This window comes from Crocuta crocuta, unplaced genomic scaffold, assembly GCF_008692635.1.
Source record: "Crocuta crocuta isolate KB4526 unplaced genomic scaffold, BGI_CrCroc_1.0 scaffold2, whole genome shotgun sequence".
Taxonomy (NCBI): domain Eukaryota; kingdom Metazoa; phylum Chordata; class Mammalia; order Carnivora; family Hyaenidae; genus Crocuta; species Crocuta crocuta.
In genome coordinates this window covers 6,542,959-6,557,067 of record NW_027528640.1, presented here as the reverse complement: position 1 = coordinate 6,557,067, position 14,109 = coordinate 6,542,959, and the positions used below count along the sequence as shown (strand labels likewise).

At 41.4% G+C, this 14,109-nt stretch overlaps 1 protein-coding gene across 5 annotated transcripts in view; it reads left to right on the top strand.

Moving 5' to 3' along the window:
• Window positions 1–14,109, top strand: part of ATAD1 (ATPase family AAA domain containing 1) — a 74,128-nt gene that overhangs the window by 16,955 nt on the left and 43,064 nt on the right. For 4 of the 5 annotated variants that reach the window (XM_077755228.1, XM_077755229.1, XM_077755225.1 and 1 more), the window contains one exon: window positions 6,840–7,011. In XM_077755228.1, the coding sequence (XP_077611354.1) occupies window positions 6,850–7,011 (162 nt within the window). In that variant the 5' untranslated portion in view covers window positions 6,840–6,849. Of the gene's footprint in view, window positions 1–3,407; window positions 3,496–6,839; window positions 7,012–14,109 lie in introns of those variants that run through there. The other variant, XM_077755226.1, reaches the window with a different exon arrangement.

Sequence of the window (14,109 nt, the reverse complement as noted above, 5' to 3'; positions counted from 1 at the left end):
TCTATTTAACTTGTCAAAATAATAATGAAGATTATTCTATACTGATGAAATATTTTTAAAAGAACCAAGGCTACCAAGTGCCTGTTACACTAGCATAATTACTGCTATATAATTTTATCTATTTGTTGAAGTTCTGCTGTTTTCTATTTTTTTGAAGTTTATTTTTTATTTTGAGAGAGAAAAAATGCTAGTGGGGGAGGTGCAGAAAGAGAGACAGGGGCAGAAAGAATCCCAAGCAGGCTCTGTGCCATCAGTGCAGACAGAGCCCAGTGCAGGGGTTGAACCCATGAACTGTAAGATCATGACTTCAGCCAAAGTCAAGAGTCAGATGCATAATGGACTGAGCCACCCAGGTGCCCCCAAAGTTCTGCTTTTTCTAAATCACTGTCAGGTGAATCATTTCTAATGAACAGCAAACAGGGTCAGATTTACTGTTTTGATATCTTGATGTATCCCAGCTGACTTAATGGGTTCACCTGACCAGAGAGGCTTCGGGACTGGGGCAATAGAGATTTTTGCAAAAATACATCTAAAATCATCACTCACTAGAGCAGAGTTTCTCTAAGTGTGATCCAAAACAACCTATATGCGAGCCATCTCAGATGCTTATTCAAAATTCAAATCCCTAGGCTAAAACCTAGAGCAGTTAAATGGGAGCGTCTAAAGCTAGGGCCTGGGAATCTGCATTTGCCATGCTGTCTCAATGAAATCTGAGAACCTCTAATCTAAGGAATCTCTTCCCCTTTAGGGTGCAATGCAAATATTCACCTTGGCTGCAGAGCAAATTAATCATACTCCCATCCAACTAACAAAAGTAAAGGATAATTCAATTCCATGTGGTTGAAAGCTGCCATAAGCTGTTTTAGGAGGCACTGGTTAAAAACAAAAGACAAAAACCCAAAACCCAACTTTTAACAATAAATGTAATAATTATTTTTAATACTTTGAGTCTAACAAATCACAGAGGGAAGGCCCAGAAAGTCCACAAAAAAATCTGTTGTTATAATTTCCTGATTAATATTATACATAATGAATTATTTATTGAGCCCCTACTGTGGGCCAAATATGCTGTTTTGTGCTGCCAGGGATTATATAAAGCTATCCTGGGATGAAAAGCATATGTTCACTCAGCTCTATTCTGGAAGAACCTCGCTGATTTAGTGACTGCTGGAAATGAACATGCATGGTACGTGGGAGGGCAGTAATCTGATGTCTTAGGACCCAGACATAAGAGGCTTCTTCAGAATTTGCTAAATGTAAATCACATCCAAGACGTATGTATGTAGATACTTGCTGTACAGCCAAAGCACTGAAAAAGGATGAGCAGCAGCATTTATTTGGGAGCATGCAGACTTTTTACGGCCAGTCTTTACTTTTTCCAACAACTTCCTGTACAGTCATACATACTCCAGGTGAATAGAGATTAGATGCAATCACAATGGGAACTCCACCTCATTCTAGAATTCATTTAAGATGTCCCTAAGAGGGGACCAACGGCTCCTGGTTTGCCTGAGACTTCCTCTGTTTTACCAAAGTCCTATGTTCCAAAAACCCTCTTAGTGTCAGATAAGCAGAGTAGACTGGTCACCCTGATCCTTAGCATAAGGCAGGAGAGGTCTTCAGTTGCATTTTCACTCAGCAAACGATGGAGATCCATTACCGTCTTGAACTTCACAGCTCCTTTTTCTTACTGGCGAGTGATTACCCTAGTGGGCCACCTACAGCTCTTTCCTTCAGTAACCTCTACCTTTTAGCTCTGTCAATGCAAGTTCTAGGATCATCCCAAGCTCAGATTGACTCAGATTAAGGATGATCACAGGGAACCAGTACAGAGTCTCTGCCAAGACTGCAGAGCAAGCATGGCTGATGGTTTTGGGTTTGTGGGGTTTTGTTGTTGTTGTTTGGGTTTTCGTTTTTGTTTTTTTGTAAACGTTGTCCAGGTCTCATAACCATCCTGTTCTTCCCAAAGTTCTACCTCCTCTCTAAATAATGAGTTTAGCCCTCCCAAACGTAGCTTCGGTTCATATCATTCAGTATTAAATTCCATTCTGATTCTTGTCATTAAACCCAATCATGGTTTTAAGATATTTACATATCCCTGCCATCCCATCCTCACCCTTTAAAGCCTATGATTTTGTCATTTCATGGTTTTCTTTCAACTAAATTTTTAAACATAACTGGTAAGAAATTACTATCTCAAAGAGAAACTGTTAAGTGTAGGGTCTGAATTAGATTTCGTTCCAGTGAAATTTGCCAATTAGGTACATGAACTTAGGAAAATTTCTTCCCCTACGCCTCAAAATCTGCTCATCTATAAAAACAGAAAATAATGGCTACTTCAGAGGATTAGGTTTTTTGAGGAACTCAGATGATGGATTTGAAGCCCTCTGAAGCACACAGCCTGACACTTAGTAGGCATTCAATATACTGTGGCTATTATCCTCACTACAGTATCAAAAGCTTGTAAGAGGAGTAGCATACACTAACTTTTACCATCAGGTTGCAGAATTTTAGACATCCAAGATGATGCCGAAAGCTCAAAAACACAAACTGCCTTCCTGAGGAGGGTAGAGGAACCGGCTCACTACTTCGTAGTCTCACCTCCTCTACCTGAAGGAAGAATCTGGAAACAGTGGCTAATGTCATCTTGCCCCCTGGTAGTCTGTGTGTTCAAGAGGAGCTGGCCTTGCTCCCTTGGGACCTCTTGGGTCACGTCTCTCATTCTGGAAAGGGGAAGGTGTAGAAAAGGGAAGTCACCGAAATGCAAAACCTGGTACCAGATAACCTATTCTGCCCCCGACTACCGGTCCTGCCTGGGTGGGCTGCCGAGTTGTTTTGCAGGATTTTCAGGCGCTACCTCCAGGTGTTTGTCAGCGCGCAGAGACGGCGGAGGAGGGTGAGCTCACCCTTGAAACTGAAAGGCAGATGGTCAGGGGCGGGGGGTGGGGGGGTGGCCATGCGCGTCAGCGCTTTGGCCAAAGGACAGACAGAACAGCGGCCTGCGAGTGTGCACGTGGGGGTGAGGGGCGAGGGGCGGGAGTCAGGATCCAGGAGGACACTGCGGGGATGCCGAGCATTTCTCTGCACTCTCAAGAAGGCTCCCCGCTTCCTTCCCCGCTGCAGCGCCCTGAGCCCGCGAGCGGGGAAGGGTCCTTCTGTGATTGGTGCCTTCCCCGATCGCACCTCTGAGACTCAGCAGCTAATCTCGGAGCCGAAGCGAGTGCTGCAAGCGGACACACCCGCTTCGCGGGAAGCCTCGGCCGCCCCGCAGAGAGCAAGCGAAGTATCTGCTGGGCGAGCCCCCTCCCGTCCGCAACCCCGCGCCGTTCCTGAGAGCCGGAAGCGCGCCCCCTCCCCGCCGTAGGCCGTGGGTGGCGCATGCTCTGTGTGAGGGGGCGGGTCACGGATCCCGCCGGAAGCATTCTCTCCCAGGCGGCGTTTCCTTCCTGTGTGAGGCTGGCTGAGGGCTTCTGCTGCTTCAGTGTCCGTCCCGGGGTGAGTAGCGGGGTCCTCGTGGGACGGGCGCGGGGTCCCGCTGAGCCCCCTTGGGGACCGGCTGGGACCTGGGAAGCCGAGCAGGAGAGGTCACCGCGCCTTCCTCCCACGCCCGACCTCGGTGCCGCCCCCCGGCGTCCCGCAGCCCTTGGTATCCCGCGGATTAACCTCCAAGGGCGTCCCGGGCCTCGCCTTGGCTTCCGGCCCGGCCTAGGCCTTTAGGTCTCCGTTAGCGCTACCCCCCTGACTGATGGCACTTGCGAGGGGACCTGTGGAGGCAGCCGGGGCGCTGCGGGGGCTTGAAGGCGGCCCGGGAGACCTCGGCACCGGGGGTCCTCGGCGGAGACGGCCGGATGGAGCCGGGTCTGACTGTCGTCCCCGGCGCTGCCACCGCCTAGTGCAGACGCGGAGGCGGTTCTTAAGGCCCGGGCACGCTTTCGCAGAGGATGGTGCTGTCCGTAATAACCTGTCCTTTATGTGAAGGTTGGCAGGCATTGTCACGGGCTGTGTCCTGCGGCCTCGTTACCTGAGAAACTGGGACTCGGGTTGAGAAAAACTTTTTGCATCCCGGCGGTGAATTAGGACAGAAACACTAGACTCTCGGCCCCTCACCTGTCAGTCGATTGCTCAGTGACGAGGTGGTTCGATTTCCAAAAGTTTTCTGCTCTGAAACGGAGAACTCTTTCAGTGAAACATGCTTGGGATCATGTTTGCTTAACGAATAACTATGAATTTGCAGCGTTTTGCCCTGCTTCCTAGTTGTACATAAGACTGTGTTTATGCGCATATTTGTGTATTCATTTGGTTGATCGTAACGCCTGTGCACGATTGAAATCCATGCCCTACCGTGGTACTTACATGCAGCTTTGGTTGTGTTTTCTGCTGTAATGGTACGGCTCCTGCAACGGCCTTCCATTGCAGGTGTATCAATGTCGTATGAATGATAGATGAGTGCACAATAAAGTATATACAGTTACAACCTACAAGTAGAAGTTTCAGTTTCACTTCAGGATTTCAAAGTCATTGTAAAAGAAGGGCTGCTGTTTTAGAGGTGGCCACAGGTCTAGAGTACTCTACTACAGGCACTAATTTCAATACAGGAATATATGCAGCTAACAGAGGTTTTATGTCATGGTATTCCCTGTAGGAATAGAAAGTGTCATGGTCTCTTCGCCCGGGATGTACTGAAAAATTGCCCTAGTTGTTTGTGCAGTGCAGCGAACATCCAGCAGATGGCGGTTTTATCACTACTAACTCAAACTTTTCAGTAAAGGAAATCATTTTATTCAGGTATCACTAGTTTTCACAGATTAGGTTAATAAAACCTTGATATTTGCCTACTGGCTTATTTTCTTTTATGAACGATATCCCCACATAATGGTCCCACATATTCCAACTGCATTTGCAAATTTACCCCGTTGGAATGAAGGTTAGATAGGTCAGTTTTCTACACACAAGAAGCGGAGTGTTGTTCACTCCTCCTTAGGAATCTGTGCTGATGGATGAAAGCACACTTCAGTTTGTTACACGGGAGATTTTAATTTGGTGGCTTCTCCTCCCTAGCTCCATTTATAGAAATATAATTAATAAGTAAAGTAAGTGTATCTTAGCCATTATTGTATGCCAGTATACAGTAGGCACTATATATACATGCTCAGTAAGTGCTTTATGGTATGAATCAGATTACTTAATGTCCCTAGTCAACGTTTCTTGATCTGAAATGAAGGCTTTCAATTATTCTGTTAAGTTGAAGTTAGATAATGTACTGTTGTGAAGTAAATGGCTCCAGGTAATGGAGATAGGTGGAATCCTTGCCTTTTTTTGTTTTCTTTTTTTTTTTGGAAAATCATTCAAAAGTCTGGCAGCAATTTAGTTGGAATGAGTGAGTGGGAAGTTTTTCTGCAGTTGGAGTTTAACTGAATAGATAATTACTGAATAGCCTCTCTTTTATGTGGAGAAGATATAAATCCCATTTGTAAGGATTTGAATTCTGGTTGAGTAGAATAGGTATTATATAAGCTCAGTAATGGGGCCAGATGAATAATACAGGCTATTAGTGTGATCTGAAAGTTTTCACGGAGCAGGGTGAAGTTGGTTTTGAAGTTTGGATAGAGTTTGACTAATCCTAGATAAAGGGGAAGAAATGGCCTATCCGGGGTACCAGGCAGATATGGTGCAGGGAAGATAACACTTGGAGTTTTCAGATACAAGTGCCTCCTGCTATAGAAGTGGTGGGAACTAAAATTAGGAGTTACTCTTTGGGGCTAGGTTAGGATGTCTTGAATACTTGGAAATCCTGCAAATAAAAGAAAAGCTTTGCAGAATTGTTGGAGCTATCCCAGGGGAGGGCAGGGCCGATCTTTGAGTAGTAGTGGTGAGAAGGCAAACCTAATTTTAGAGAAGGAAGGACCATAGATAGTAATCTTTGCAGTTCCTGATTTTTACCTGTTTGTGAACTGTCTGTGCAAATTCTCATTTATTCCTTTTTCACATGAGTGCAGAATATATTCTCTCTCTTCCCCTCTCTCACTCGTGTGGCATTGCACTCACCATGGCCCTGTGGTATGAGAGAATAATGGCATTGTTTGAAACTGAGATCCTATTTTCTGAAATGCAATAGTCCTATATCATCCCTAACCACCTTAGTTTTCTGGGTAGTTACTGCCTTTGATAGCGTGTGCATGCCGCCTGCAGGCCTGTACAGCATTGATGCACCTGCTCAGACATGTATATAAAAGCAGGCATGTTGCCTCCTTTTTTCCCTTTCTTGGGTGAGTATTGTATTCTTGTGGTTCAAAAGTGTTTGAAGATTCTGTTGCTTCATATTTAGCTGGGTTGTTGGAAACAAAAGGAAGGCTTAAAAAATTTAATGTTCCTTATTAATAGAGGAAATGTTATGTTTAAATTTAAGCAGGACTTGAAAACCTTTAGAAGCGAGTCTGAGGGAAAAGCAAGTCTGTTCACGGTTTTAATTATACTCAGAAATTACCTGCTGTACGTTGCACTTAGAAGAAAGAAATTCTTATCACACTCGTAATGGGCTGCCTTTCTTCATTTGGTTAGTGTTATAGTCATTATATCTCTAGATTTTATGAAATAGTTATTTAAAAGCTGTTTAAAAGACTAAATACCGTAAGATTTAGTATATTCCTTCATTTTCCAAATGGAGCTTAAAATGTGTTTATTTTACATTTGAAAATTCATTTTCCCTTAAAATAGAACCCTTTAAGGTAGATATTGTTACATTTGACTAAGTTTTTCTTGCTGAGTGTAAGCTACTTACCAGTCTCCCAATTTTAATCAATCTAGTTATTACCTAGCCACATTTCTGTTTGTTTTTTAAGGTTAATCAAGATGGTACATGCTGAAGCCTTTTCTCGTCCCTTGAGTCGGAATGAAGTTGTTGGTTTAATTTTCCGTTTGACGATATTTGGTGCAGTGACATACTTCACGATCAAATGGATGGTAGATGCAATCGATCCAACTAGAAAGCAGAAAGTAGAAGCTCAGAAACAGGTAATGTTGAGATGTCTGAGGCTCACTTTCCCCTAGCTAGCTGGGGTTTGTCTGGAAAACCAAGGGCATAATAGAATTATAAACTAATGAGCAGTTTGCTGTGTGAAAATGTGTTTGAACATCGTATATGATTTTATTTCTAAAAAAGGTACTCATTTCTCAACTTTCCAACTATATAAATAATTTTCAGGATGAAAAAATGGTGATGAATAAAGACATTCCAGCATTTTGTTGTGAACATGTTCATTAGAATGTTTTTGTCAGCTAATGAAGGAGTCTAGGTAAAATTTCTCAACAGAAGAAAAACAGTTTATCTTTAGTAATGGTGTACACTTTGCATGACATTTGACGTGTGGATAATACTGATAAGCTGTGATCTTACACTTGCAAACTACTCTGATTTGTAATTTAAAAATTGCTAAATGTTATTAGTACAAGTAGTAGTTTTTATTTTTTTCTGTTATTGCCTCTTGTGGTCATTTTGTTATTTGGGTGATATATTTGCTTTGGTGTCTATTCTTACTCAAAAAAGTAAAAGCCTTCAAGGAGTCTCGCAAGCTTTTCTTGCTGTTTGAGGGCAAGATGTTCCTATTCATCGATTTTTAGATTCCTTCTGTGAGTTGGGACTGGTGTACTCAGTAAACATATGCTGAGCTCCTAGCAGATTCTTGGTGCCAAGGATAAATGATGAATAAATCTTGTTCTTTTAAAATGCTCTGGCGGCGCCTGGTTGGCTCAGTCAGGGGGCCTGGGTGGCTTGGTTGGCTGAGTGTCCAACTTCAGCTCAGGTCATGATCTCATGGTTTGTGGATTTGAGCCCCACGTCGGGCTCTGTGCTGACAGCTCAGAGCTTGGAGCCTGCTTCAGATTCTGTGTCTCCCCTTCTCTCTGCCCCTTTCCTGTTCGCTCTCTGTCTCTCAATAATAAATAAATGTAAAAAAAAAAAAATTAAAAATAAATAAATAAAATGCTCTGGGCCAGTGTGGCAACCCACGATGTGGATAGATGACTGCTTCATGGCACTGTGCATAGTTTGTATGTAGATCAGCGAGAATCAGTGTCATGAACCCTGCCTAGTGTTTGTAACCAAAAAGTGATTTGAACAGGTGTGAGTTTGTTCCCTAAATTTGATTATAAAATAGTTGACTTAAGGTCTAGGTTATATCATTAAATCAGTCATTTTAGAACTCTCTAAGAAGTCTGACCATTTCAGGTCTGTGTTTGTGTGTCTGTGTGTGTGCCTATGTCTATATGTGTTCACACCTGTGTGTCTGTGTAACTAAGTATATCGTGTCAGCTGAAGTGCAGCTCTTCCCGCCACCTACACTGTGAAAGTCTTCTTAAGTCTGAGGTCACAGTGTTGATAAGTTCTACCACTTTCAGAATTTTTAAAATCAGAGACGTGGGGCGCCTGGGTGGCACAGTTGGTTAAGTGTCTGACTTCAGCTCAAGTCATGATCTTACAGTTTGTGAGTTCAAGCCTCACGGCAGGCTCTGTGCTAACAGCTCAGAGCCTGGAGCCTGCTGCGGAATCTGTGTCTCCCTCTCTCTCTGCCCCTCCCCCACTTGTGCTCTGTCTCTCAAAAATAAATAAATGTAAACAAAAAATCAGAGATGTGACTTTTTTAAAAAGTTTATTTTACTTTGAGAGAGGGAGGGAGAGGGGCAGAGAGAGAGGAGACAGAGAAGAAACCCAAGCAGGCTCCGTGTTTTCAGTACAGATGCAAAACCCGATCCCATGAACCTTGAGATCACGATGTGATCTAAAACCAGAGTTGGACGCTCAACCTCTGAGCCACCTAGGTGCCCCAGAGATGAGACTTTTAAAGAGAATTTTTTCATTTATTTTCTTGGTTTCCAAGAGCTCCTGAAACACATATGTGGAAGATAAGGAAAGCCAAGCACAGATATTAACTAAATAATACATAAATGAATTGTTATCTTTAAGCCTTTATTGAAAACCATGTGTATAGTACCGTTCTTAATGACAGGATTATGAAGTATTAGACTCTGTATCTGTTCTTATAGTGCCCATGGTAAAAAAAAAAGACTTGTCCATGAGAACATAAATTATAATAGCAGCATATTCTAATTGCCCAGTGAGTAGACAGAAGTTATGGAATTTAGGGAAAGCAGCGGTCACTAATGATTGAGGATGACTTTATGAAAGAATTTGGCTTCTAGAATAGGCAATGACAGTTTTATGTAGAAAGAAATCCATTAACAGAGTCATGACAGGTTTAAGAATTACAAGGCCTGATGCAGGAACAGAAAGTAAACTGGTCAGATTGGACTAGAGGGAGCGTGCAAGTACTAGTAGAATTTGAAGGGAGGGGTAAGGGATTTAAGTGTAAAGTCAAGGAAAAGAGCTCTGCTTTTCCTTACACTGTTCTTTTTGTGAATGGACAGAGGCTGATAAAAATACCACAGCATTTTAGAAGTCCTCATCAAACAAGTAGAAGGCATGCTGTTTGCTTGGTCAGGGGCTATAGCTTCTCTGATACCCTTCATCTTTTCCTTACCTCCCTGGCCGACTGCTGACCAGGTGAAATCTTTAGCATAGGCAGTGGTAAACTACTAAACTGTCAAACTGCCTATTAAAGATTTTTGAGTAGATTGGTGATATGCAAAGCAATGTTTTAAGGCTAATTCACCTCACAATATATAGCAAGAATTGAAGTTAGGGAGACTCGAAGCAAGGTCTGTTGTTAAAATTTGCATAGACTTAACCAGACTACATTAGGCCTGGCAACAACCGAGAATAGGGGTTGACAGTGGGAATGGAATGAGTGAAATAGACCAATAAGAGTGAGTGCTGCGGCACCTGGGTGGCTCAGTCGGTTGAGCGTCGAACTTTTGATTTCAGCTCAGGTCATCATCCCAGGGTTGTGGGATCGAGCCCATATCGTGCTCCACACTGAGCATGGAGCCTGCTTAAGATCCTCTCTTTCTTCTATCTCTTCCCACCCCTCACCCCCCCACCTCCTTCCCTTCTCTCTCTGTCGCTTAAAAAAACTGAATGCAGGGTGCCTTGGTGGCTGAGTTGAGCATCCAACTTCGGCTCAGGTCATGATCTCGCAGTTCGTGAGTTCGAGCCCTGTGTCGGGCTCTGTGCGGACAGCTCAGAGGTTGGAGCCTACTTCCAATTCTGTGACTTCCTCTCTCTCTGCCCTCCATGGCTCACAGTGTCTCTTCCTCTCAAAAATAAATAAACATTAAAAAAAGTTTTAAAAAATGAGTGCTGGAAGGACTTGTGATTATATGGGAAAAGAAAAAGGACATTTTACAAATGAATCCAAGATTTGTCTGGAATCCTCAGAGACTCCGAGTATCTTTCACAGAGGTTTAGAAACTGGTAGCTAAGGGCAAGTTTGTGGGAAGATGGTACTTGATTTGGGCATATTGACTGTGTTGCTGGTAGGGATTCAGGGAAAAATGTTCATCCAGCAGTTAAAATTGTAGGTGTAAATCTCAGTGAAAAGGTCAGTCCTTAGAGCATCCATGAGATACTCATAAGTAGTCGGATTCATTGGAAAAGTGAGTCTCACTGGGATGCAGTGGCCCCAGGGTAATTCTTATAAAAACATGTATCATTTGTGCGGTTTTCCCCAGAACACCCCTCCATTTTCCTCCTACCATCATCAGGATTTATGTGTTCCAAATTTGTTGATCGTTTTTCATGTAATTGTCACTATGATAGATGGGGATGACTGTATTGGCAGTGATGAGGCCTCTAAAGGAGATGCTATCAAACACTGTAAACAGTAGGCCGAAGAGTAAGCCTTCACCTAGGGACTGGGAAGATGAAGTGAAGCAGGGGAAGATGAATAGGACAGTTAGGGGAACTAGATATCTGGACTGACCTTTCTGCTGAGAACAACTAAACGATCTAGATAAAATATTTCCTAAAATCTTCTTGAAGGCATTCATGAGCTAGCAAGAAAGTAAGAAATTCAGATATAGCACTGAAGGCAAAGATCGAAAAAGATAAGATGAGCTTTGATAGCCAGCTTTACTGGATTTGAGCTTCTGTTTTTATTGCTTAGAGGAGCTCAGGACACAAAGCATGGGGCCATTCCAAGGTAGAGTATCTCAGAGACCAGAGTCCCATATTTGACCCCAAAAGTCTATATACCCTCTTTGGTAATTCACCTAAAGATAAAGATGTAAGAATGATTTAAAAAGAGAAACTTAAGTCATATGCTAGTTGAAGTGACACATAGAAATAGTAGATACAGAACAACAAATAGTTGTTGAAAATAAAAGGATGGAGAATGCATATACCATACAAAGAGAAAGTTGGTTGAACAAAAATAAACTTTAAGGCAAAAATATTAGAGAAAACAAAGTTCATTACAGAATGATTAAAGGTTCAGTTCAACAAGAAATAGAGTATTTCTGTTTTTGTGTGCATCTATCAATGTGGCCTCAAAACATATAAAGCAAAAAACTGATAGAACTTAGGAGAAATAACATACCCATTATCATGGTGAGAGGTTTTGAACATTGCTTTCAGTAATTGGTAGATGAAAGGGGTTTTGGGTTTTTTTTTTATTTGCTTGTTTGCTTTATTCCAGTATAGTAAACTTACAGTGTTATATTAGCTTCAGGTGTAAAATACAGTGATTTGTCAATTCTATACATTACTCATTGCTCATCATTGATAAGTGTACTCTTAATCCCCCTTCACCCGTCTTACCCATCCCCTGCCCCCACCTCCTTTCTGGAAACTGTCCGTTTCTCCTCTACAGTTAAGAGTCTGTTTTTTAGTTTGTCTCCTTTTTTCTTTGTTCATTTGTTTTGTTTCTTAAATTCCACATATGATATTTGTCTTTCTCTGATTGACTTATTCACTTGCATTATACCCTATACATCCATCCATGTTGTCACAAATGGCAAGATTTCATTCGTTTTGACAGCTAAGTAATACTGTACTGTATATATGTATACCACATCTTCTTTATCCATTCATCTATTGATGGACGCTTTGGCTCTTGTAAACAATGCTGCAGTACACATAGAGGTGCATATATCTTTTTGTATTCTGTGGGTAAATACCCAGTAGTGGAATTACTGGATCATATGGGAATTCTATTTTTAATTTTTTAGGGTACCTCCATACTGTTTCCCTAGTGACTATACCAGTTTGGCCTCCCACCAACTGTGCAAGGGTATTCCTTTTGCTCTATATTCTTGCCGACACTTGTTTCTTGGGTTTTTGATTTTAGCCATTCTGACAGATGTGAGGTGGTACTGTGGTTTCGATTTGCATTTCTCTGAAGATGAGAGACATTGAGCATCTTTTCATGTGTCTCTTGGCTATCTGGATGTCTTTGGAGAAATGTTTGTGATGATTAGTTGGGTTTTTTGATGTTGAGTTGTGTAAGGTCTTTTTTGTAATATATTTTGAAAATATTTTGTAATGTTTGTTTAAACATTAAACAGAGAGACAGAGAAAGTACGTGTGCACAAGCATGTGCAAGCGGGAGCAGGGCAGAGAGAGACACACACACAGAATTCAAAGCAGGCTCCAGGCTCCTAGCTGTCAGCACAGAGCCCGATACAAGGCTTGAACTCATGAACTGTGAGATCATGACCTGAGCCAAAGTTAGATGTTTAACCAACTGAGCCACCCATGCATCCTGAGTTGTATAAGTTCTTTATATAATTTAGATAGTAACCCTTTATCGGATATGTCATTTGCAAATACCTGTCTCATCCAGTAGGAGATTGTCTTTTAGCTTTGTTGATTGTTTCTCTTTATGATGTACCGAAGCTTTCCTGTTTTGATGTAGTCAGATGAAACATTTTAAAAAAATTGGTAAGAATATAGCAGATTTAAGTAAGTAGCAGCTTACCTAGTGGCCATGTATAGTATATTGTGCCTCAAACAAATGCAGGGTACATATCTAAAGCACTCATGTAAGGTTTATGAAATTTAAGCGAATGCTAGATTGTAAAGCAGATGCCAAACTTCATGGTACCGGTAGCATGTTTATTATGCTCCCTGGCTCCAGGGTAGAGCAGTAAGATCATTAAATACTACGCTTGGAAAGTAAGAAAGATCTCCTCAGTAAAAGAAATAGAAATTAGAAAATATTTATAATTGAATTAAATGTAATGTATTAAATGGTACTCAGAGACCAATTTATAGTCCTGTTTATTATAAAAGAAGGTAGAAGATTGATTAAATATCCATTGTAAGCTCAAGAAAAGAATTTCAACATAAACCCACAAATAATGAAAGAATGGGAACCAAAAAGGTAAGACAAATTAATAGGAAATGAATATACAATAGAAGAGTGAATAAAGATACAGAAAATGAATATACAGTAAAGAAAATCAGTGAAAGCAAAAAGTTGGTTATTTGAAAATACAAAAATATTTGACACTTTTGTAAAACCAATCGTGAAAAAAATGAAGCCACCGATAAATATTACTAGGAATGATAAAAGAAACATATTGACAATGCTGCAGACATTAAGGAAAATTAATAATTGCCAATAAGTGTAAAAACCTAGACAGACCCTTAGAAAAACATATATTTCCGTAACTGACATAAGAATTAGAAGACGAGGGGCACCTGGGTGGCTCAGTTGTTTAAGCGTCTGACTCTTGATTTCGGCTCAGGATCTCATGGTTCGTGGATGGAGCCCAGCATCCGGCTTCGTGCTGGACATGGAGACTGCTTAAGATTCTCTCTCACTCCCTTTGCCTTTTCCCCCGACTTGCATGCGTTCTCTCTCAAAGGAAGGATTAGAAGATGTCGATAGTCTTATACCTATGAAATAATATTGGACATAGATTTTAATAAAGAATACTTCAGGCCCATCGAATTTACTGGCAAATTCTAGCAACATATAAGGAACAAATTATAATTAAAACTTGATGCAAACTCTGGAAGAGGCAGCAGTCACTAAACCTTTTTATGAAGGTAGTATAATAACAATTCTAAAACTTGTCATGGGCTTTAATTTATCTCAGTTGTGAATGAATAGGAAAACTTTAAAATATTAGCAAGTTGAATTTAGCAATGTATTAAAAAAAAAAAAGAAAACATGACCAGTTGGATTTATTCCAGGAATTTAAGGCTGGCTT